The sequence below is a fragment of the Elgaria multicarinata genome, chromosome 8 (assembly GCF_023053635.1).
Source record: "Elgaria multicarinata webbii isolate HBS135686 ecotype San Diego chromosome 8, rElgMul1.1.pri, whole genome shotgun sequence".
In the NCBI taxonomy this organism is placed as follows: domain Eukaryota; kingdom Metazoa; phylum Chordata; class Lepidosauria; order Squamata; family Anguidae; genus Elgaria; species Elgaria multicarinata.
This window is the reverse complement of record NC_086178.1, coordinates 51,076,061-51,102,060: the sequence shown is the minus strand read 5'-3', so window position 1 is coordinate 51,102,060 and position 26,000 is coordinate 51,076,061. Positions and strand designations below refer to the sequence as shown.

Sequence of the window (26,000 nt, the reverse complement as noted above, 5' to 3'; positions counted from 1 at the left end):
AGACACCAGGGATTATTCCATCAGATTGTTGTTGAGACTGAGCAGCAGAAGCTATCTTCTAAGGATGCATGCTATGATCGAGATCTTATAACTTGAAACCAAAAATCTTTTACCTCGGAAATCAGAAGCCAGTTTTACATTTTGCCTGTGGTTCTAGATCATGTAGGAGATAAGCATCTCTTGACCTGTTTTTGATTCCAAATTGGTAGTTGCCTTTCTTGATCTTTGGTGGTGGTGGGGGACTCCAATGAAAAAACACCCTGAATTTGTTTTTTGTGAAAAGTATCTTAGATACACAGCTGATGACTTGTTGAAGATGTAATAGATTATTGTAACTGTTCAGCTCAATTAAAATAACAATTGCAAGAATAAGTAATTGAAAGGATAAATGATCCCAAGGTAAATGTTTAGCATTAAAATGTGTTTCTTCTAAATAATTACAACACCAAAGGAACTAGTGGGCTATGTACATCCTGTGTTTTCTTGCTTTGTGATCTCATCTTTACCAGTGTATCTACAATGGGATCCTGTAAAGGGCTCTAAACATTTTCCATTCTATTTTGAAAGATCTTTACATTCTATATCCTTGGGATCAGAGTGAAGGGAAGAATGACTTGCTTTAACAGGGTAGCCAAGATGCTGGGCGGAAAGAACTTTAATTTCAATTCTGACATCAAAAGTGATATAGAAATGGCATGCTAAAAGGGGTGGGGTGCTTGAGAAGAGGTATAACAGCATACATATTTTTTAACATTTCTGCAGCCAGGAAATCAGAAGACGTTTACTTCTGACAAATCTTGATAAAATAGTTAAGAGCAGAGACACCACATTGACAACAAAGGTCCGCATAGTTAAAGCAATGGTATTCCCCATAGTAACCTATGGCTGCGAGAGCTGGACCATAAGGAAATCTGAGCGAAGGAAGATAGATGCTTTTGAACTGTGGTGTTGGAGGGAAATTCTGAGAGTGCCTTGGACTGCAAGAAGATCAAACCAGTCCATATTCCAGGAAATAAAGCCAGACTGCTCACTTGAGGGAATGGTATTAAAGGCAAAACTGAAGTACTTTGGCCACATAATGAGAAGACAGGACACCCTGGAGAAGAGGCTGATACTAGGGAAAGTGGAAGGCAAAAGGAAGAGGGGCCGACCAAGGGCAAGATGGATGGATGATATTCTGGAGGTGACAGACAGACTTGACCTTGGGGGAGCTGGGGGTGACAACGGCCGACAGAAGTCATGAAGAGTTGGAAGCGACTGAACGAATAAACAACAGGAGAAAATAGCCATCTGGAGTTTGCTGTTAATTAGCATTTCTCTTCAATGTTATATCCTTAGGGTCACACTAGCAGTACAATAACTGCTGCTGGGGGAAATGTAGAAAAAGGACAACAGGAACATGAGGTCCTTTGGGTATTAAGAGTCTTTGGCCTGAAAGGTTAAGATCCACTGATTTAAAGGGAATGTGCACAGGCAATAAAGCAGCAGTCATCACAGTTTCTAAAAATATAAAAAAACGTTTTTTATATTCTGCTTAAAATTAAATTCTGAAAACAAAATAATGTAAAATATAAAAATAGCCTGGTGTGGCAGGAGGGGATGTATCATTGTGATGGTATGGACGGGCGCTAAGAATATCCTGACAACGAGCACACTTAATAGGCAAACTTGGCCAGGCAATACCATGCACATTCACCTAACAGTTGCATTAAGCCTCTGAATAAAAATCCATAGAATTGTGCATGTAACGAGGTGGGGGATTAAATGTTTCCTAGTGCTTCAGATGCCCCTCCCCCTTTGAAGAATGGGTTCACCATTTGGTGAGGAATATGGCAGTATTCATAGCCAGAAGCCTATTTCACACTTAACAATGCGGCTGGTATAAGACAGCAGCGATCAAATGAAAGCGGTTACATGATGAGCGTCTTCTGGACGGATGAAGCGGGTGGATTGACAACGGCAGCGATCGTAAAACACGTAGGCGGAGCTATGTGGCCGTTTCATTCAAAGATGCGGGGGAGTAGGACTTCGCAAGGATCCCTCCACCCCAGACTACTCATGCGCATTTGACAGAGGCATAGCTGTTGGGTTTACAGACATAAAACTGTAAGATGACTTAGGGGATTTCCGGGTTCACCCTGGAGAAACCATTTTTAAACCTGCGCCAGGACGGAAGCGAGAATTGTCCATAGAAATTAATGGCGAAATAACAATCTGAGGGTGTGTGTGATTGGGCACCAGCACGTCCACCTAAGAAACAAAGGGAAGCTGTAAAGAGAGGAGCTCATGAACTTCCTAGCTCAGGTTTTATTTTTGTTTTAAAAGCTTTCCCAAATAGCCATGCAAATGCAATCCATTGTCCATATATTGTTTAGGGAGGAGAGGTGTGCGCGCGTGTGCTGTGGCAGAGAACGTGGTTTACAACAGCCCTGCAATATAGTCTTAGTGCTGCTAACTCCAAGTCGTAGGTGAGGAGTATGGCTTACAACAGCACTACAACGTAATCCGCTATTAATATTTCAGGTGAGAGGTGGGACGGCGATGATTTGGTTTTCCAGCCCAAAGTCCCCGCCACAGACCTCCCCTCAGGTTACAGCAAAGGTAACCACCCCCAGGGGAAGGGGGGTAATCTAGGAATCGGTTGTACGCAGAAGCGTCATGGTCTATTATTCATAGACACTTTTAAATCTCTCACCCCACCGAACCCCTCAAATAACTTAAAAGTCTTCACATGAAACAGAGAACCGAGTTAGAAAAAGCAGGAGCGCCTGTTCTTCGCCGAGACGTTTCGTTTGGGGTGGGGGGTGGGGGTACACCTGCCGCTATCCAATCACAACCAAGGAAAAACAAGTAGATTCCTATTGTGATGCCTATGGGCAGGTCTCTTTTCCGCCCCCGGGTCGGCGTAGGACAAAAAAAGGTTCTGTTAAACCCGCTGTCCCTGTTGTCGTTCTACCCTTTTCCTACCTCTGTGGGTTGTTTGCACATTGAGAGGCGAAGGGCATTGGTCGGCCTCGGCCCGGTCAAAGAGCAGCCGGAAGTCGCTCCTGGAAGAGCTGAGGCGACAGCAGGAGTAAAGCCGCGGTCGTCTCGGCCTCTGCTCTCGGTTGCCTGAGCCATGGCGGGCACGGCGCTCAAGCGGCTCATGGCGGAGTACAAACGTGAGTGGCTGCGGAAGCTCGGGCAACGGCGGCGGCGCTGTGTGTGGTTACGAGGGAGGGAGGTCGCCTGCCTGCCTGCCTGTTAGACTTCCAAGCGGCGTCGGGCATTTTTCTAGGCTTCGTGGCCACGGGAGGCCCCCTGTCCCTTCCTGGGCCTCCAGGGCCTTTCTCCGTCTCACGTTTTGAGGCTGAGGAAGTGTTTGGGCGCCTCCCTGTAGGTGGGGCAGAGGAGGGGGCACAATTTTGACTGGTTTCGGTATAAAGGTACTGAAGTGCACTGACAACTGCTGGGGCCCATGACACATCTACACCAAGTAGGATATAACACTATGAAAGCGGTATATGGTATGTGTCAATGGGCCCCAACAGTTGTCAGTGCACTTCAATACCGCTATAAAGCAGTAGCGTGGCTCCTGCCTCTTATATACCACTTTCATAGTGGAATATCCTGCTTGGTGTAGATGAGCCCCCAGTCTCTTTCAGTCTCCGATGAGCGTAGTGGTGTTCGTCTTCATGTGCGCAGGCTACCTCAGGGATGGGCAGACTTGGATGGGTTTCTTTTTTCACTCGAGCTAGGTGCAAAATAATAGTTCCTGATGGCTGACGTAGAATTAAGGAGCAAAGTGCTTCTGAGCGCAGCCTCAGCCTTGGAATTGTTTCAGTGCCAGGACTGAGGCACGCCCACAAATTATTTCACATATAAACCTACTCTTGCCTCCCCCCACCCCCAGCATTCTTGATTAGCAGCCTAATTTAGGAAGGGAGAAGAGCTTTTTGTTTTTCCTACCTTGTTCTATCTACCATCTGTCCCTGCTCTAAGTGAGGAACCCATCAAGTCAAGTTTAAACATACATTGGTCCAAAGGAATAACACTTTTTCCTGAATTGCTCTAATTGTGCAGCAAAGTTTCTTTTAGAAAACAAAGGTAGTGGTGTTGGTCATAAGTAAAATTCCAAAATCTATATTGTATTAGGCCATTAGTGTAATGGCTCAATAAAGATATTACACTAATATGAAGATTGCCTTTCATTTTTGTGTTATATGATCCAAATGCTCCTAAAAATAAAAAACAACTGCTTCTGGAAACCCCACATGTCAGGGAGTAGGGCAGTGGTAGGGAAACAATGGTCCTCCAAATGTTGATAGACCCCATCTTCCATGAGCCCCAGAAATCAAGACTATTATTATTATTATTATTATTATTATTATTATTATTATTTATTGCCATTTTATACCGCCCAATAGCCGAAGCTCCCTGTTAAGGATCGTGGGAGTTGTAGTCCCAACAACATCTGGAGGGCCACAGGTTCTCCTTCCCTGAAGTAGGGTTCAGTCTATGCGGCAGGGTCTTGCTATTTACTGCTTTACTCTGTACAGCACCATGTACACTGATGGTGCTATATAAATAAATAATAATAATAATAATAATAATTTACATGTATTTTTTTCATGTGCTGAGTTCTTTGTTTTGTTTCATCCTGTACAGAACATTCAGTAACAGTCTGAAATGGTATAGTGCAGCAGAAGGTTGGCCACTTGCTTCTGTTGATTGTATAAACTGTCTGGACCCAAACAGGAATTACTTTGAGCAGTTCTGTTTAAAATCCTGACCAGAAATATATGCTACTTAGTTTCATTGTATGTAATTTTGGTTTTGTCATTAGCAAGCCCTCAATAGGATTGTCAGCTATGGTGGTTGAAATAAAAAATGTAGCCTGTTTCTGGACTGTAGCTCAGTGGTGGAGTACATGCTTTGCATGCAAAAGATCCCAGTTTCAATCCTTGGCATTTCCAGATAAGGCTGGGAAAGACTCCAATCTGAAACCTGGAAATCCACTACTAGTCAGCGTAGAAAATGCTGAGCTAGTTGGCTCAGTGATTTGACTTTGGATAAAATAGCTTCCTAAGTTTCTACTAGCAAAGTCTCTGTAAAAGCACTGAATTGGTACTAAAAACAAACAAAAACAAAACACATTTCTGTTAATATAGGGTTGTATCCAATGGTGTCACTCCACTGATGGAAGCAGTTCTGTCACCAGAAGCGGTGGGTGTCTGTGAGAGAGATTCCCTCTGCTTTGAAGGACTGAGAAACTGCCTGAAGCAGATTTGCGGGCAGTGCAAAAGTGTGCAGTAGGGAGGATAGAGAGAGAAACTCCCATTTCAGTATCAGATTTCTGCTAGCACAACAGTGGATTTAAGTCATCATGTTCTTGTCAATATGTGTCAATAAACAATACATAAGTGCCGTGCTGGATCAGACCAAGGGTCCATCTAGTCCAGCACTCTGTTCATACAGTGGCCAACCAGCCATCGGCTACGGATGAACAAGCAGGACATGGTGCAACAGCACCCTCCCACTCATGTTCCCCAGCAATTGGTGCACACAGGCTTACTGCCTTGAATACTGGAGATAGCACACAACCATCAGGGCTTGTAGCCATTGATAGTCTCCTGGAATTTATCTAACCCCCTTTTAAAGCCATCCAAATTGGTGGCAATCACTACATCTTGTGGTAGTGCTATGTTACACAGAGTTAAGATCATTGGTCCATGCAGCTTGGTATTGTCTCTTCTGAATTGCTTTTTCCTGTCCTGGTACAGAGATATATTTTAACTAGCGGCACCAGGACCTTATGAATGCCAAACACATACTCTTCCATTGAGCTATCAATTCTCCTGTTCAAGGTAAAAAGAGAAATTAGACATGATCCAATAAACACTCTTTTGCTGGTGTTTGCATCTTCTCCACTAGAGAGTGCAATAACTCCTCTTTTCACTGTAGTTCACTCCTTCCATGTTCCTTTTCTCCTGTTTTCATCTCCCACTCTTGTCCATCTTCTAAGAAACTACTAACAATCTAGAAATGGGCTAAGGCAGGCACTTGTTAATCGATACTGTGTAGGAAAAGGGAAGACTAGTAGTTGCCATCTGCTAAAACAGAACAGCTGTTCATGGAAAATTCAAAATACGTTTACAATCTTGCGTCTTATTTCCTGTATTCTGAATTCTATATTTTGGGTACCTCAATATAAATGAAAGAACAGGTTTGTTGTGGTATATATGTTATCTCTTCAATAGTATTCTGTCAACATTCTTTTTAATGGTCCGATACTGTGCATGTTTACTTGCAAGTAAGTTCAACTGTGTTCAGTGAGACTTACTCCCTTGTATGTGTGTGTACAATTGCAATCTAAAGGAAATTTGGTGGAAATATTGTTCTTCCCATTCTAAAGCCTTTTCTCCTGTTGGATTGGAAATTATTGCTAATCGGAGAACTGACAGTCAGGACCCTTCTGGCAGATTGGTGAATATCTTGCTTTTGTGATTTTGAAAAGTGTGAAGTATTAACAAAAAATACTTAAGATATTTATTCTTAATTTTAGAGTTGACGCTGAATCCACCAGAAGGCATAGTAGCTGGTAAGGAATCTTATTTATAATTTTATATGTGTATATCTTGAATTAGGAAGCCTGTAATAAAATACTACTTTTCTTCTTTAAATAGGGCCTATGAATGAAGAAAATTTCTTTGAATGGGAAGCATTGATAATGTAAGTTAATCAGTTATTGTGCATTTCAATTATATTAATATAGAAGGATTTGTGCTGATGAACATTGCAGAACAAAAACAATGATTAATTCTTTATGAATCCTGTAATAAATGGAGTGTCAGGTTTAGGGATTTCCCTGGAACCGTTTGGGTTTTGTGTATCCACCCTTCCACACAAGCACTCTTAATATGTTTGGAAAACATACAATTTCCAAACAAGCTGTAATAAACTAGCTTCCTTGTCTTAAATGGAACAAAAGAAAGATTGCCAGCCAAGTAGGCCTCTTTTATTTGTTTCATACATATGTTGGTCTTCATTACAGTGCAAGTAAGAACTTGCAAATTGTGTACTAATGAGCATGCAGGCACTCAGGGTATATTGTGGGTGTGAAGATGCCAACACACCTTTTTGGGTGGGCTCAGATAATGTAGAAAAAGGATAGCATTATTGCCTTAGATCTCACTGTGATGTTCCCATCTTTTCCCAGTGAAAATTCCTTTTCTTGAAGGCCTTTCTCACTCCCAGCAGGAACCACCTTTTCTCAGTCTCACTGGGTTTCGCTGCCATTAGGAACTTCAAGGCTCAGGCCCAACCCTTACTCAGTCCTCTTTCAGTGAGGACACACAGACTATGCTTTAACTGTATATTGTTCCTTTTATTACCTCCCTCTTACTTACCCATGAGCAGGAGGTGTAGGATTGTATAAACAAAAGAAGCTTTACTAATTAGTATAATAAGTTGTTGAATAATAAATAAGTAACTCTTAAATGGCTCTATCCAGGGTGGATTTGATTTAAATCAATTTGATTTAAATCATGATTTAAATCACTACTCAGAAAGACTCGATTTAATCATGTGACTCCTCCCTCCCACCCCAAAAAGTGTACTCTTCCTGGCTATATTTTATACAACTCAGAGTTACCAAAGACTCATTCTTGCTGGTATAATAATATTTACAACCAGATGAAGGTTTCATTTTTAGAATAGCAACATTTTTTGAGATTAGATTTACAATTATATCAAAAAAATACTGATTTGGTTATACTATTAGATACACATTATACATAGATAATTATGAAATTATTGCAAGTTGAACTGTCTCCAGTTTAATAGGTTAATCATTCATATTTGGACAACTTTTCTGCTGTACTTTATTGGAAGGAGAAAAATAATCTTACAGAAACCTCTGGAAGAGCATGACATTGTAAATGGATTAATGGAATTCATTTACCAAAAAATTGAAACAGCCTCATGCTACATAATTAAAAACTAATCCTTATTTCATGATGAATAACCTTTGGACTATAATGTATCTTGAATAGAAAACTATCTTTAGATAGATTTTTCCTCAAAAAGCATTTTATTAAAAAAATCTGATTTAAATAAAAAAATCTGATTTAAATAAAAAAACTGATTTAAATAAAAAAATTTTTTTATTTTTTTTAAAAAAATCATTGATTTTTATCTACTCTGGCTCTATCAATATAGATTCTTTCATCTGCAATACTTCAAAATCCCTTAAACAATCCTTGCACAATCACCACAGACCTCTCTCTCCTAACTCAACCACCATTTCCCAGTCTCAACTCATCTCATCCCTGTCTGCCTCCCACAGGCACAGCCCCCAGTTTATATAGCGCACGTGCGCACACACACACACACCACCCTTTCCTTCTCTCTCAGCCAATCAGCTCACACATGCAAATCTACCATTCTTACCCTAGAGATACTTACCAAACCATAGATCTATAACTACACAGTTATAAACATAACTCAGTATGGTCAGACATGTTAATGTTACACTCACGTAGTCAACTAATAGACAGGTCAGATCAACCAAAAACCTTCTGTATTCCCCTCTCACCTAGCTGGTTTTTAAACTGCAGATTAAACAGGCAGTGAAATGGTTAAAGTCCAACCTGCCTGAGGGGGTGCTTCTGTAATATATCTTAACAAAATAAGATCTGCTTCATATTTTCACTTGAAGGGAACCTTGACAGTTGGAGGGACTTAGTTTTCTTTACCATAGCGCCACTCCTCTCAGACTCTTACTAGTGAAACCTGCAGATGCACTTGACAGCTTCAGGAAATGCCTAAAAGCATTTTTCACTTAGAGGTTATTTCAGAAAGGAAGAACCTAGGTAGGGAGAAGTTTGTCTCAAATCTCTTTCATGGAAAGAAGGATTGGTTTTCATTAGTGATCCTTCCTCAGCTATTCCTTAGCAGAAGTGATAGATCTTATCAGGCTAGTGTTGTGTCTTCTACCTGAAATTTATCTAAATGGGTAGCCTTGCTCTAGAATAGCTGTGAAACTCCCAAAGGGGAGTGTTATGTAGCTGTTGTTTTAAGGTAATGAAGCCAAAACTTTGTGACCAGCACTGTAGTAAAACTTCTACTGGGGATGTGTTGTAATTGCAAGTATCTTCAATCAGAAACACGGGTATTTAGGAACACTAGCAGTATAGTACAATTTACAAGTGCTCAGGAATAACGCCTCTATCACCAGCTCTCCATTTTTTTTCCTTCTAAAGGGTACTTCTTCCATGTCATTTGGCAGTCTGCTCTATAAAGAGTCTGAGAGAATTGTGGCATTTATAGAAATGCAGTATATGTTGGAAGCATTGAAAGAAATTAAATCACATTGATCTGGAAGTTCTTTTTAACTAATTAGAAAAATGAATGTTAAACTTAAAGAGGCTTTTCAGGAGCTGCTCCCTGGTTCTGGAGCTCCCTGCCAAAGGAGGCTAGGTTGGTTCCATCTCTGTTTTCCTTCCAACAGCAGGCAAAAATGTTTTATTTAGGCAGATCTTGGGAGCGTAAGCTGGTCTGCTGCTAAAGCTTGTTTTAATTGATTGGATTCTGCGGATTGGATTCTGCTTATTCCTTTTACTGTTGGGTTTTAAGAATCTATTTCTTATTTGTCAGCTGAGATATTGTGAGCCAACTTGAGTGCTTTTTTTAGTGGGAAGGTGAGATAGTAATGGTTAAAGTTTAGTACAAGTTTTGATTGAATGACCCTAAAATGTATGAATAAATATATATTTAATTCTTGTGCATAAGATGTACACCACTGCAAATCGAATGGCAAGACAACAAATTTTGTTTTATAACAAATAAATGCTCTGAAGGAAAGCATGGCCAATATTCATAAAGACAACTGGTATGCTTAAGGTGGATTCCTGCATTGAGCAGGGGGTTGGACTCATTGGCCTTAGAGCCCATTCCAACTCTACTATTCTATCATCAGCATCTTTTGGAGATGTTGCATTGTACACCTTTTCATCTTTTGCTTAGTAGTTGCATTTCCACAAAACCATACTTGTTTTCTAGTGCACAGAAAAATATTGTGATCTTTGGTGTAGTTTCTCACACCTTTGATCTTGTCACATCAAAGTGCAAAAGAATATGTGTTTGCATGCTGTATATCTGCTGAAGGAGACAATATCACCATACAATATCGTAATAAATAGTTCTAGAATGTAAAATATTTCCATCTTCATGCTGTGTGAGTACTGTGGTGTGCAAATCAATTAAAAGCACAATCCTATGCATATTGAGACAGAAAAAAATCCTATAACTCCCAGCATGCTACAGCCAACCACACTGGCTTGGAAATGCTAGAAGTTGTAGGACTTCTTTCTGTCTAAATATGCATAGGATTGCGCCCTAACTTGATATATATGGGCTAATGTATTTCTCTCTCTGTTATACTGGGTTAGCGTATTAACTTGAGAATTGATGGCATTTGAAAACAGTGCTCGCTACCACAACAACTTAGCCCAGTAAAATAATACGAAAACGTTCATTGTTAGAACTTGGTTAGCCTAAAGGCTGCCCTTAAAAATAACAAGTACAAATTTAAGCCAGTATTTCAAAAACCTGTCTAGAAAAGTAATTATATTTTAGGTATAGGACTTTAATGTATATGTTTCCTTCAGTTTGGAATTCCCCATTGTGCACTGTGAGATTGGGGGTGGATTGCAGCTGCTTTCATGAAAACAGTTCATAAATGTGCTTAAAAACAATGATTATAGCGTTAAATGACCTCCCACAAGTGTTTGTTCTTTTAGCAGATGTTCGTATGATGCTCTACCCTTTTATTTCTGTAATTGTATGTTACAGATATAATGCAAAATTGTTATCCTGTGCTTTTGTTTATGTTCTAAGGTCCGTGTAAAGCCATGGCTGTTTAATTTGTAAAAATATTTTCTGTCTTGTGCTACTGAAACTACAACAAACTACAACATTACTCACTTTTTTTAAAAATTATGTTGCTCTTGGATCCTGAGTTATGGTGTTTTTAGACAATGTCATTTATGTTACACCTAATTGTCAGAAATCTTTATGTATGAAGAACTGGAAGACTGCTTTGAATATTTGAGCAAGTGGTCATTTGCTTACAGATATTAAATGTTGCGATCTAATGTTTATGTGGAAAAAGTAATCAAACTTCATGTATTAACTTCTAAATTTTTGGTGAAGCTAACTTAGGCTTAGTTTCAAATTCAGATAAAAGCATAGGAAACATAGTGGGAACATGGTTTAGAAGTATCCTTTCTGTGCCAGTTATACTTGAGCAGTGAATATATGATGTGGTATTGAATCAGGCATCCGAAAATTGTGTGCAACTAATGCTTGCTCCAAGTTTTTACTATTATTTCTTGGTGTACAAAGAATTATTTGTCTTTCATGAGGAAGTTCAATTGCAGTTTGCTAACTTTTTTGCATTAAGAAACACAACATTGTTGCGAAACAGAACAGTGACTTCATTGCTTAGAAACACACTCCTAAAGAAGGCCATAAGAAAAGTCGTGCTGGATCAGACCAAGGGTCCATCTAGTCCAGCATTCTGTTCACACAGTAGCCAACCAACTGTTGACCAGGAATCCACAAGCAGGACACGGGTACAACAGCAGCCTCCAGCTCATGTTCCCCAGCAACTGTTCACATAAGCTGCAGTCAGTTACTCTAAATATTGCTTCCCTGTTACTTTAGAAATACTTGTAAACAAAAAAATGGTTATCTAATCAAGTTAGACTTCTGGATCTCTTGCAGATCATTAGAATTCTGCAACTTGGGGTGTGCAGGGTTAACTTTTGTTATATCTTACTGTAATGCTGCATAATTTCGCAAATATTAGTATGTTCCCATAATGCTAGGTAAACAAAGCCTACTTGTACTTATCCAGACATGAGCTGCTTTATTTGTTTAATATTGAGAATTGTTAGTTGCATTACAAGTAAAAGACAATGATCATCTTTGATCCAGAAAGATTAACTGCTGCAGGCAAATGCTTTGTCATTCCAGCACAGTCCACATCCAGTTGGTTGCAGTATAATATGCGTATGACCTTTTTTATTTAAGTCTACCACACAATGTGTTGGCCATCATAGAAGACGTAAACATGTCTCCTGTTTTTATGATGGAAATTATCATTGCTCCCAGCTGTGGTGATGGAAGCAGTTTGCACTTTGAGAATTTTGGTTTGGAATGTTACTTTGGTAACTGAGCTATTTAATATAGTGTCAGTCTGGAAAATCTATGTACACGAACAGCTAAGACCTTGCTGCTGTCACCTTGGAATATGAAATGTTTTCAGCTTCATGCCTGGAGAGCTGTAGGGCATATTGAAATAATTGTCCAGCTTTATTTATGTCACTATTTCCAGCATTTACAGCCTGCCCTTCTAACAAATATTCAAGGTGTATTGCAATCAAATTAAAAGCAGTAAATGAGAATAATACAAACAAAGTCAAATCGAAATATCTGCAAAAACAAAGTATATAGCTGTTTTTTATATCAAATAACTTATTATTAAAATCTTTTAGAATTCTTGGCAATGAATTGGATATTTACATGTTATGTACTCTCTGTTTCACTGGATAGATGTTTCCCCCTGCTTTCTTTCTTAATAGCATATCCGGTGTTTCCCTATAGAAGTGTATGGGTCTTTAACCTCTTGTCAGTCTAGTCCAACCTTCCCCAACTATGCCCTACACATGTGTTGGATTACAACAATGGTAGCCCAACATATCTGGAGGGTATTGAACTACAACTCCCATTATCCCATCAACACATCTGGAGGGCACTAGGTTGGGGAAGGGTAATCTGGAGGATGGCGGTTGTTTAACTGTTCATATTGCCAGCCCAACACTTTGACACATGCATGCACACACACCCCACATGCATGCTGCTGTCTACTTAGGAGTTTGCATTGCAGTAAAGATCCTGTGTGTTAGGGACTGAGTATTGAAGAGGGCTGCTATGTTCCAGCTGATGGTTGCACCAAGTGAGGCCCACTGCTTATGTAATAGGGAGTTAGCACTTTGTGTTATGGATTGGGACAGGTTGGTGGAGCTCCCTTCTGTGAACTCCACTGCCCTGTTGCAGAAACGAGCATTTCTATTCATTTTGGGTTGCTTTAACAACTGGTTGCTCCTTGTGCTAGCAGCAGATCCTGCTGATGCTCAGGCAGCATAGGCTACTGCCCTGAGTAATTAGTACACCATTACAAATAGGTTTTTAAGAGTCCCAGCGAAAAACAGCACATCAGATGTTTGAGGCCTTGCCATTAATCCAGAAACATGTGGCAGCATGTACCTGCAATTCAAGTGAAAATTTAGTATTTGCTTCTAATGAAAAGGCATTGTTCAAACAGGCCAGGCTTCCCCAACTGAGTGTCTTCTAGATGGTTTGGATTACAACTCACATCAACCTCAGCCAGCATGGCCAGTGGTCAGGAATATTGGGAGTTGTGGTCCAGTACTTCTGGAGACACCTGCCTGGGGGAAATTCTTACAGTCAAACAATAAGTTGTGTTAAAATAAAAGCTAGTGTGTTGATTGCAAACGTTTAAACATAGAACTTGCCAAAACTACCTGTGAACTTTTCTTGGGAGTGCCCTGTGAAGTCCTATTGATACAGTGATTACAGAATGAAGCTACATAGCTTAAAGCTGTTGGTATATTGCCTACTGTGATGTCATGTTAAGGCCTTACATTCATTACATTTGCTTTTTATAATAAGCGTTACCTTGGTTTTACTTAATAGTGTGATTCCGTTGACTATAAAGCACTCTTTTTGCCCTTAATTTAACCTCCCTTTTACTATCAATGCACTGTAATGCTTGGCACCAATAGCTTGCTGAGCATAGTAGAGGTCGTACGAAAGGATCTAGACTAAAGTAGTTGAGTTTAGAGTCAGGTGTAATAATTGGAACAAGTCAGTCCTGAGGCCGATGCTAGGGAAAGTGGAAGGTAAAAGGAAGAGGGGCCGACCAAGGGCAAGATGGATGGATGATATTCTGGAGGTGACAGACTTGACCTTGGGGGAGCTAGGGGTGGCAACGGCCGACAGAAAGCTCTGGCGTGGGCTGGTCCATTAAGTCACGAAGAGTCGGAAACGACTGAACGAATAAACAACAAACATCTATGGATCCAATCTACAGAACTGATAGAGTTAGTAGGGACTTTGTGCTAGAGTGCTGGGTCTGAATATAGGAAAGTAGGATCAAATCCTAGTCCCACCATGAAGCTCAAATGTCTTAGCCCAATTTGCCTAACAGAATTTTGAGGGTAAAATGAGGATCCTGCCCAAAGGTCTTAAAATCATATTAGGTGAACAAATTGGGATAATGGGAGAGACTGGGTCTTGAGAAAGGGGTAGTAGTGAAGTGAGGCTATGGTTGTCCAAGGGGCTCTGCTGAAATGAACTTTGAAGAAAAAGTGCAGGGGGTGGTTTGTTGCTGTCCTTCAGATGAGGAACAAGTGTTTTAAGCAGATTGAACGGAAATGAGAACAGGAAAAGATGATAGGGACAGATTGAATTTGTTTTACTTCTTTCCTGTACAAAATGCGGGGGATAAGGAAGTTGAAACTTCTAGTTCTGAGACTGATATACTACTTATGGTGACTGTAATTCTGAAATAAATATAAGAAATGAAGTGAAATGTTGCTATTTGGTTCAGTTCAGCTGTGCACAGACACAACAGTTTGTTACTATCTAAAAGTGCTGTGTTCACACATTTGGAAGATTTCTCCTTTAATGATTAAACTGGGTGTGCACATTAGATGTGCTTCGTTTCAAGAGCCTTAAGCCTGCACATCTTAATTACACATCCAGAAGTTGCTGTCATTGCTTGAGTTATTGTATTAAATTCTCACATGCACAGCTTTCTGTAGGATCTTTAGAGGAGTTGTTTTATAAGCCTTGGTTATACAGTACCTTTTTAAATGGCAATTTTTGACACCTTTGTCCGTGTAGTATAGCAGCATCTTCAAAGCAGTAAGATCAGCACCTGCCGGCAATAGCTTGACGTGCAGGCACTAAAATCTGGAACATGCCTTGGAGACAGATTGAGTATAATTGAATGAACACACCCTGGTAATTAAGCAGTGTTGTGACCTTCCTAGTAATTTAATGTGCAAGCTTTCATTTCTCTCCCTTTCAGCTTTTGTTTTATGTTAGGGGGAGTGGATGAGAACAATTTAACTCTTTATACTCAATACTTCCTCCTAAAAAAATAGATAACTTGGTTCTTTCAATGTGTGTGGATTTAATTGTCTAATACCTATGTTAGTCTGTGTCTGTAAATTTGGAAACTAGCATACTATGAATTAGCTACCTTGGAAATAGAACCAGATGTAAGATGATGGGAAGAGATCAAATAGTTGCTGTCTTTTTTTAAGGTGTGTGCAATCATGGTATCATTTTTTTTAAATATATATTTTTTAAAAAGTAGGTGCTGTTCATGTAACTTTAGGAAGGTGTCACTGCTAAACAGTATTATCATAGTTACATAAGGGCTGAAGTTAGTGACTTATTGCCCTCAAATCCCATCAGCCCTAGCCACCATAGTCAATGGTGAGGGATGATGGGAGTAGTAGGCCAAACAAATGGAGGGCCAAAAGTTGCCCCCCCCCCCATTACATGGTTCGGAACCTTTGTCGGGAGAAGGATCTAGGGAACAAGAAGTGAAAAGTGGTGCTGTTTCAAAGAAGATACATATGTAGGGAGATATGTAGGCTGAAGGGGAAAGGACAAAATACTAAGGGATGATTTGCATATTTGAGCTTTCTGATTCTTTTCACCATGTGCTCCCTTTCTTATATGGGAGCATGAGGAGTAATCTCAGTGTGAACTGGTCAATAACAATATAATTTATAGCAGCCATTTCTATAAACTTCGTAGTGGTTTTTCTCATGGAAAAGATGAACTGCCACTTGTCTCTCTGAACCCAGTTTACAAGGTAGGTGAGACATAATGGCAATACCAAAGTGAATGCATGAGTGTAAAAGTATTGTGGCAGTACAGTTATATCCTTACTATTAGGCTAATGGACAAGGTTTTCTATTCTGTCATCTTGCACAGAAAGTGAAGCCAATTTGTCTCTTAGCTGAAGTATTTAGTGATGCCTATTCTCTTGGGATTAACACACCCACACATCCAGAGCTCAGTTTGGGGAAAACATTTCTTAATCTGTTATTAGCAATCAAATCTCAAATAATGTCTATTTTTTAAATGAGATGTATTTAATTAGTCCTACTTAATATTGTGATGGGGATTATTTATAGTAAGAGGGATGCAACTATACATAGATGATGCCTTATGTCTTTTATTATCCCAGCTGCTAATTAGGTTAGATAGATTTAAATTGAGCTAATTTTAAATCATAATCTAAATAGCTAATTAAATATCAATTCTTGAATGGAACAGATCATTGATTTAAGTTGTCTATTTTATGAATTATTAGCTGATTTACCCAGCGTTGTTCGGGGCCCCTAAGATATATGTCTGTGAGGTAATCATATTAAAGTAGTAGGCTGGTGCTAGGCCTGTGAGTTAACTTTTAAACAAATTAAATTCATATCTTTTTTTACCTCTCTCACCCTCACAACTATGCAAGGTAGGTTGGTGCTAGACCTGTAATGTAACTTTAAAATAAATTAAATTTGTTTCATTTCTCTCTCCTCTCTCTCCCCTGACACATGGATGTATGCTGTGCTTGTGTATACTGTCTGTTGTGTGTTTTTATGTTTTTAAATTTTGTATAACATTTTCTATGTTTTAATCTTTTATAAACTGCCCAGAAAGCATATAATTAATTAATAATTTAAAGTGTGGGGCTGAATTGCCCCTAACTAAGACCACCATGAGCCGGTTGTTGCCAGCTCTTCTCCCTAATGTCACATCAGGATGTGTGACCACACACCCTGTGTTGTTTGAGACAGAGTTCCGTGCCTCCTCCCAGGACTGAGAAAGGGACTTGGACGGTGCCAGGAAGAGCATCTGTTTTTTCACCACTGGCAGATTCCTTGCCATCTGGTCTTATGTTTGACCAGAATTCGGATTTAATGGCAGTAATCCCTGCTATTACTTCTGATTTCAGTTCAAAACGACAATCTCCTTGGAGGATATGGGGAGGGGAGCAGGTCCAGGATGCTGTGCAGGCCAGATTGGAAAGCCCAGCTGACCAGGGGCTCTGCTCCTCTGACCTAGGGAATAGATTTTACTAGGTAAATTTTTAGCTAGGATATTCTTCACATAAATTGTACTGCACTGCACATCTAAGACTTAGATGATTCCTTTGTGATGCTGGGGAAAGGGATTATTTGGACAGTCTGTTTTGACTGCCCAAATAATTAAACTTGTTTACTTTGAGACTGGTAGCACATGAAACTGATTTTACTGTATTATATCTAAGAGATCCTATTGAAGGTTTTGATCCCTTTGTGGTAGAGAGTAAATGTTACTAATTCATTTCAGTTTCTCATACTAATTAGAAACTACTTCCTTGTCATAATTTATGTATGTATACAAAACTACATTTTAGTAGATAGTTTTTTGAAGTGCTATAGCATTTGATGGTAACCTATTACAATCCAGTACAATTTTTATGCTTTCATTCTTAGTAGCTAGTAATTTGGAGCTGATTTTATAAAGTAATGCTGAATGGTCTCATGCTGCACAAATATAATATTTCATTTTGCTTTTAGGGGTCCAGAGGACACTTGCTTTGAGTATGGTGTTTTTCCTGCTATTCTGAGTTTTCCTCTTGATTATCCTTTAAGTCCTCCAAAGATGAGGTTCACATGTGAGATGTTTCATCCTAATAGTAAGTTCAAATAGCAAGTAGGTTTTAGCAATATTTGACATTATTATGTTTTCTACATAGGTAAGGAGTTCCATCAAGTCCACTTATCTAGGGCTATTTATCTTGCAATTAGTTTCTAACTCAAGGCAAAAAAAAGGGGGGGGGAAGGTTAAGGGACTCTTAGAACACTTTGTTCCCAGTTTGGTGTGACAGAGACCTCCCTTTCACCTGGGGAAGGCAAGGATCACATGGCCAAGATCTTTGCTTTATTACTAGTGATCTTGTGGTCCTCTACGTAGCTAGTCTTTGACTTTTACTCAGGACAGAGCTAGCTCCTTCGTTTGGGTCTCTGCTACTCAAAGTTCCTGATTCTTTGTTCCTTACAACCTCTTTGTGCTTCTCTTCTTACCTTTTCTCCTTTTAAAAAAGAAAAAGGTTTTCAGATCCTCATTCACCTCCTGAGTTTTTCTGATTTTCGGCTATTTCCTTCTACTGAAAGTCACAAACATAGCAAACATTTTCCTTATACTGTATGTCTAGACCTATCCTCTATTTACACTTGGCAATTCATCTTCCCTTGAATACTCTGGTCTCACATGATCTATACAACAACAAAAAAGACTTGAAGGGTTGGAACACTAAGCCCTGACAGACTGCAGATACTTTATGTTAAACTATGGAAGTCGTGCTGTTTCTGAAACCCTCCTTTTGCTTCTGATATATTGTGCTACCTGGATTCAGCAAGGGCATTAGTTTAGCTTGCCAGTTCAGTTTCTGGTAACCTTTTGTCCTCACTTTGCAGACCTGGTTAAAGTATGTAGTTGGGTTCTGTATAATTTCCATCTTAAACAAAACATTCATAGAATTGAGTCCAACATTGTTAATCCACTTTGTTATGAATGCAAGTTTACATTTTAAATAGCGACTAGAGAAGAAAAAATACCATCCGTGAAAAGTATGTGATGAAGTCTTCTTGTGTATTTTTTCCTAAGCTTGTATATTGGGACTTTGCAAGCATATTCATCTTTGCCTGCTCAATACAACAATGCAGAAGGCCTGCTCTCCACTCATTACTCCTCCATAGAAGTAATAGCAATCCATCAAAATGTTGTCTTCCTTTCCCTTAGCTATGGATAGACAAGCAACCAATCCCTACCTTAGGGCTATAGAGAGGGAGTAAACAGAATAACCTATATATAGCACTTAACGTGTTGCAAACTTGCACAGATGTTAGCTGAAGGGAAAATTTGAAACTGTGCCTGGCAGATTTCAACCACCCATTTAAGTGCTGTATTTTGGGTGGAGGGTAGCTGGACAGCTGGTAGAATAACACTGGGGGAGGATTAAAGAGCAACAAAAACAGAGCCAAACCTTTCCCCAAGCCATTGGGTTAGAACAGTACTATTAATTTCTATTTATGGTATAGTCTACTTCCATCTTATTCAAGGCCGTCACAAAGGTTAATGGCAACAGACTATGCAAGGCAAAGCAAACTATTAAAGATTCACCAAAGGTTTATTGAAGCACAAAAGAATTCAAGATCGTAGCATTTTTGGAGGCATAGAGCCATTTTTAGGAGGCTTTGGGCGTTGCGGGTGTGTGATTTTAATAAAGGTTTGAACAGAAGAGACTGACAAAATGCACATTACAAAAACATGATGTTAAACAATCCTACATATAGTTATATAAAAAAATCTAAAAACATTCCCTGTCCAAAATGAAGGCTGCAGTTCTCTGCATGGTTAGACAGGGGTGGGGAAAGGCCTATAACTCCCCAAGGGGATGCTGGCTGAGGAATGCTGAGAGTTGTAGGACCTTTTTCCTGTCTAAACGTGCATAGGATTGCATCCTAAATGAAGTTTAGACAGAGAGAACTTGGGAAATAACAAACTACATCAATTCTGGAATATCTGAGAAGCATTTTTCTTAAATAATTGTTGTCTGGAGGAAGCAAAAGAGTCACAAATGCTTCTCTTTTCCTCTGCAGTTTATCCAGATGGGAGAGTTTGCATTTCTATTCTTCATGCTCCTGGAGATGATCCCATGGGCTATGAGAGCAGTGCGGAACGATGGAGCCCAGTACAAAGTGTGGAGAAGATCCTCTTGTCTGTGGTCAGCATGCTGGCAGGTATGGAACAGCATTTCACCTGCAGGCACTAAACTAGGAAGATTGTTCAACCAATAACAAATTCCTGGACTACTCTAGCACTTTGTGTATCCAATTTCCTTAAGATATTTACAATGATCTACCCTAGATTAGTAGTTTATATGTTAGGTTCAGTGTTTATCACTGTAGTTGTAGGAGTTGAAGGCTTTCATGTGCTTTCTTAAGCTACCTAAATGCCAAGGGTTTCAAGGGCCACTTTGGAAGTTGTATAGATAAGGTTCTCTTTAATGTAGTCTTCTATTCCCTGAGATTTGGCACTGGCCTATCTTTTCTACGATGAATTGTATCCATGGAGTGGCTGTCAAGATAATTAAAAACTGCAGTTCATGACCAGTCCAGGGAACTTATGTTGCTGAGATAGATCCATGTTTTCCTAAAGAGGAGAAAATTGGTACTCTCTCGCAATATGGCAGAGATTACAGGGCAGGGCAGCCTGATCAGCTGCATAATGCTCAGATGTCAAGGGTGAACAATGACACTTATTCTAGCATTGCAGTAGTGGTCCTTTGAAGTCTTATTACCATAAGCCCCAGCAGGCTTGAATAGTGTATGCTTATGTCCTGGAACTTAACTTTAAAAAAGTGTCATGGTACTGTCTATAAGATCTATTTATTTGACTTAAAAAAACATTTATATCCCACTTTCCACTAATCTGCCTTCCGAGACTTTATGTAACAATAAAAATGAATTAGTAAAATCCAAATACTAATATAAAACATATGCAAAGATCCAATTGAAATGTGGATGAAGTAACTCAGATTGTCCAACCTGGGTCAATTAAGTAAAATGTCCAGTGGGCCAGCCCCCCCCCCCCCTTCAGACCCTACATGGGCACTTCTCCATGGCTGCTAATGTCTCAAACTCAGCCATTCAAATTCCTTAATGCTGTTCATGTGCACGTGGGGTAGTGTGAATACATAAAAGCCAAGCTGTCAGAATATTGGGAGCCTGTGATCCATATATATCATTCATTAAGTTTCACACTGTATGGAAGTTTGGGATGCAAACACCACATAGAAGCTGCAGGGAAGGAAATTGCGGTGATGGTGGTTGGGAGTGAACAGGCAGAGGGCCAGTCAGAATCTTAGGCTACATTCAGATGTAATACCAAACTGTGGTTTGGCATAGCAAGCAGAAAGAGCATGGAACATACATGCTCTCTCCTCCACTTCGCATATCCTCTGCACACAAGAGGAGATTAGAAGCTTCTAGTCATGATTTGCTGCAAACCATAGTTTGCCAGGTTTAGAAGAAACAGTAAAGTATGGTTTGTTGCAGATGCAATCTTAAGTTTCTCATTTTTTCTCCTTATGTGTCGAGGATGTGTGGAGAGAGGAGGTAACATGTGAGCCTAAATTTCAAGGGTGCACATGTTGGTAACACTCATGTGTCTGAATGCAGCTTTAATGTGCCTGCTGTTGGTTGTCTCTTGCAGAAAAGAATCTGGAATCCTAAGTTGCTTGATTTTTTTTTGTTCTAGAACATAGTATGTAATGAAGTAGAAATAAGAATTCTTGTCTCCTATATGTTCCGCTTCTAGTGGCTGTAATTCTTGTGGCACAGAGCAACACTGTACTTGGGCAGATCCCATAGCTTCTGGATCCCCCCCCCCCAATTGATTTAATCTTTATTTCTAATTTCAGAACCAAATGATGAGAGTGGAGCCAATGTGGATGCCTCTAAAATGTGGCGGGAAGACAGAGAGCAATTTAACAAAATTGCCAAGCAAATTGTACAGAAATCACTTGGGCTTTAAAAGAGGAAGAGAACTGAAATGTTTGACAATCGTAGTGTTGAACTTTTCTCAGAGCCCCAGATGACAGTACTCTGTGTCGGTAGCAAAAGACAAATCTTGTACAATCATTGACTGGGTTTCTTACCTTCCTGCTCTCCCCCTTCAAATACATACACTCAAATATATTTCCCATTTTTCTCTACGGGAAAAAAATCTTTTTGCCTAAAACTTGTCAGTAGATGGAATACAAATGGATTTGGTTATAGCAGAAACTATACTGCAAGTCACTTTGCACTAGTGACAGCTTGGAAACGTTACCTTGTGGTGTATCTCTCCAATTATATTTATATTATTTTCCTGCTCCCTTTCAATATACTTGCTGGTAGTGGAGTAGAGCAGATCTGTGAATTTATAACTGCTCAGAAAAGTAGAAAAATACTGCTTAAACACTATTGGGATCAGGTTTTTGGAAATTGAGAACTTCCTTTTTAAGGATGTCTTACATAATTTCATGTAACAAGATAAAAAGAACTTGTCTCCAAAATACTGCAAAACGACTTAAACCTTGAAGTTAAATGAGAACAGAATTGAGCTTTTGGTCAAGATTATTTTATGAGTAAGTAAATTACTGTCTCTAATGGAGGTAAACCAGGGAAGAAGTGGTCAGTGTAATCAGTATCTTGCTTAAAGGTATAACATTCTTCCTGCCTAAATAAATAACACTTTATGTGGGTACTTTTGAATGCCTTCAAGCATGATTACGTTCCTCTTGAGACATTCAGTGAACTTGTTACAGCTCCATTATGTTTGGTGTTACTTGAGTAATCATTCCCAAAATGTATTGATTTCCTTAAACAGATATCTCTACCCATAATGGATGCCGGAAATAACAACTGTTGGTCAGAAGAGCAATGTCTCCTAAGTGATTTTTCAATCCTGATCTCACAGATACCTAATATAAAGACTCAGTCTTGAACCTAGCATTGTCTGGACTCTACTCCTAAAGGAAATAGGACAAACAAAATCCAGTATTAACATTGCCTGGATTAGCAATTACTCTTGTATTCTTTTGAGGGCGATATAGGAGAGAGCCGGTGGAAGTTTCTGAAAAGAATGGGTTTGATCCAGATTTAGTCAGAGTAGACCCACTGAAATCATTGGGATGTCATTGGGTCTGCTCTGATTAAGTCTAGTTATAGCCGTATATTTATGTGTAGTATAGGAATGAAATAGACTGCTCCGTTCTTTCTTTTTGTCTGAGCAGGAACTGACATCCATATCTTGTTATGTAACACTGTTCTACATCTGGTACTACTTCAAAATGCCAAGTTTGAAGTTATTTTGCAAGAAATACCATGATCATAACTTGCATAGCCTTGGATTGGTCTTATGCTAGTATTTACACTTGAACCAGAGTTTCAGATTTAAAGGGACAACTATGAAGGACTGTGTCAATAAAATAGTTTGTTGTGACAGTACCTTGTGGACCTGCATTTCTCATATTGAACATCATTTGGCATCATCTTTATTCCCAGTGGAATTCCATATATTGAGCTGTTGGATTAATTGGAAGACTTCAGGTTCATGTGTTACTATACTAGCATGATTTCCAGTGAAAATAACTCCCATGATCTGGCTGATCTAGAGGGGAAGCTGAATCTGGGCATTTCTTTAGTTGTGTGAAGTCCTGCCCTCATGAGAGATTTGCGGTGACAAAAATGCCACAGGAGCAATGTCTGAATCACATGTAAATCTTTTTCCATTATGAAGTTTTGAGAGAGATGTAACTTTGGGTACGGATTGGGAGGGAATGGGAAGGAATCTTGGAAAGTAATATATTTTTCAAAAATGGCATCCACAGATGTTACTTTTCTCTGCACATGAAAGGTGTTTGTTCATTTAAAAACATGCCACGTAGCTTGAAGGGTCCAATATAACAGCAACGTTCTGAAAGAAGGGTGTTCTAAAGTTTCGTTGTTTAATGGTGGTTGACAGTTCCATGGGAAAGCCTTCCTACTTTTATGCAGTATTCATATGTGTTTAAAGCTCGTTGTTTTATAAAGGACACGAAACTCTAATGAAAATAAAGACATATTTTCCTTAAAAGTACAAGATCGTTTGTATCCACTTTTTGGGGAACATCCTATTTTAACATGGACTGAAATGTGAAAAAGGGTTTAGGGAGCTAAGATTAAATTCTCATATGAGAGAATATGAGCTCTTTCAGAGAATAGAGAATGAACGAACTAATTTGTTGTTGCAGTGACAATATCAGTGATGCTTCTAATTCAGTCGGCATTTGATGGGAGGTAGTTAAAATAACTCCTTATGCATTTGCACTTTCCATACTGTGGGTTTGTTGGATGAATAGATAAATAGATATAGACATTTTTGTCGTCTTTTATGTCACCAGCTTTAACCCTCTGCCCTGTCCCATCTTGAAGATGCCTTTGTCTTGATTTCCACTTTGTGCAAAACCAATGCTTGTGGGTGTTTTGTAGCAGGGAAAAGCTACTATATCCTTTCCTCTCAATTTGTCTGGCCTCATTGATGATTGTGTGGCATCACACTTAAGGTTTGTTTATGTGTCACAACAAAAGTGAATACATATAGAAATGGTTCACATACTTACTATAATTGGGCCCTCCACATATGTGAGGGAACATAAGTAAAGCCATGCTGGTTAAGAATAAGAGTCCATCTAGTCCAGTGCTCTGTCCACACAGTGGCCAATCTGCTGTTGACTAGGCACCCACAAGCAGGACATGGTGCAATAGCACCCTCCCACCCATGTTCCCCAGCAACTGGTGTATACAGGCTTACCACCTCTGAAACTGGAGGTAGTACAAAACTATCAGGATTAGCCATTCATAGCCTTCTCCACCAGGAATTTATCCAACCCCCTTTTAAAGCCATTCAGACTGGTGGCTATCACTACATCTTGTGGTATTAATTCCACAGTTTAACTATGCACTGTGTGAAGAAATTCTTCCGTTTGTCTGTCCTGAATCTCCCACCAATCAGCTACTAGTCTGTCCTGAATCTCCCACCAATCAGCAGTTTGTCTGTCCTGAATCTCCCACCAATCAGCTTCATCGGATGAGCCCGGGTTCTATGGGAAAGAGAGAAAAATGTCTCCCTGTCCACATTCTCCACACCATGCATAATTTTGTATCTTAACCCTCTGTCATGTCTCTCCTTAACCTTTTTTCCAAGCTAAACAGCCCCAGGTGTTGTAACCTTCCCTTGTAGGGAGCATGAATGCTTGCACACTCTCACCAAACATGTAGTGTCGCAAGCATCATGGTCTATGTGCACATACATTTGGATAGACTCCCTTGTGGAGAAAGGATCATACAAATCATACATGCATACAGGCTGCCTTATAATTCATATTGTAGGTCTCATTCCAGTACGAGCGTAAAGTTCCCCACGGGATATACTGTATAGTATTACTTGTTTCTAACATGTAAAGTATGAACTGTCTACATCTCTTCCCAGCCTCCTACTTCATGTGGGCACTGTAGTAACACACACAATATGATTTTCTGCATCTTGCTCTGCTTATGAGGCTTCCCAGGGGCATCTGGCTAGACACTGTTTGAGAATGTCTGCTGGACTAGACAGACTTTTGCCTAGGCAGTCTTATACAGCAGCCCAAGTTCTCCTGTGTGAGTTTCCACTGTGTACACATGATGGGGGGCGGGGGCGGGGGGGGGGGGAGGCAGCCACAAATCTTCACTTTATACCTGCTGCTACTATAATGGCTGAAAGCGATCCTTATGTTCTTGAAAGAAGGAAACATACTGGATATCTTTCAGTATGAAGGCAAAGCAGCTTAGATTATGGACTGAGTTAACTAAGTAACTCAACAATGTCTTCTATTAATCTGGGAGCTTTTGATCCTCTTGGTGTATTGAGAAGGAGAGAATCACATTATCTTGTGTGATTCACCTAACTCCATGAGTACTAAATTTAGAGATTACCAGAAAGATGTGGGGGAAAAGCCATGGATTGATGTATAAAATCGCCCTTTGCTCCCCAGTAGGACTGTTTTATAAATAATTGCAGCCTTCGGAAACTTCTACAAAGCTGCATTTTGTAAGGCTACTGCTCTGGTGTAGTGGCAGTGCCACAGCAAGGAGGAATCTTGTCCTTAATTCCTTTTGACAAGGATGTGTATGATGTTAGGCTCTTTATCCTTAGCCTCTAGCAACATTTCTAATCCGTGTACCCTTCTTTCCTGGTAAGAAACAATTACTATAAAACTTGTTTCTTGGCAAATGTCAGGATTT

The 26,000-nt window shown here is 39.6% G+C and overlaps 1 protein-coding gene across 1 annotated transcript; it reads left to right on the top strand.

The window, feature by feature from the left end:
* The first annotated feature begins 3,042 nt into the window (after window positions 1-3,042).
* Window positions 3,043-23,817, top strand: UBE2G2 (ubiquitin conjugating enzyme E2 G2). The gene is made up of 6 exons (XM_063132325.1): window positions 3,043-3,161; window positions 6,545-6,580; window positions 6,666-6,711; window positions 17,706-17,824; window positions 19,791-19,931; window positions 21,614-23,817. The coding sequence occupies exons 1-6, from the start codon at window positions 3,119-3,121 to the stop codon at window positions 21,724-21,726; spliced, it is 498 nt and encodes a 165-aa protein (XP_062988395.1). The 5' UTR covers window positions 3,043-3,118; the 3' UTR covers window positions 21,727-23,817.
* Window positions 23,818-26,000: the final 2,183 nt, after the last annotated feature.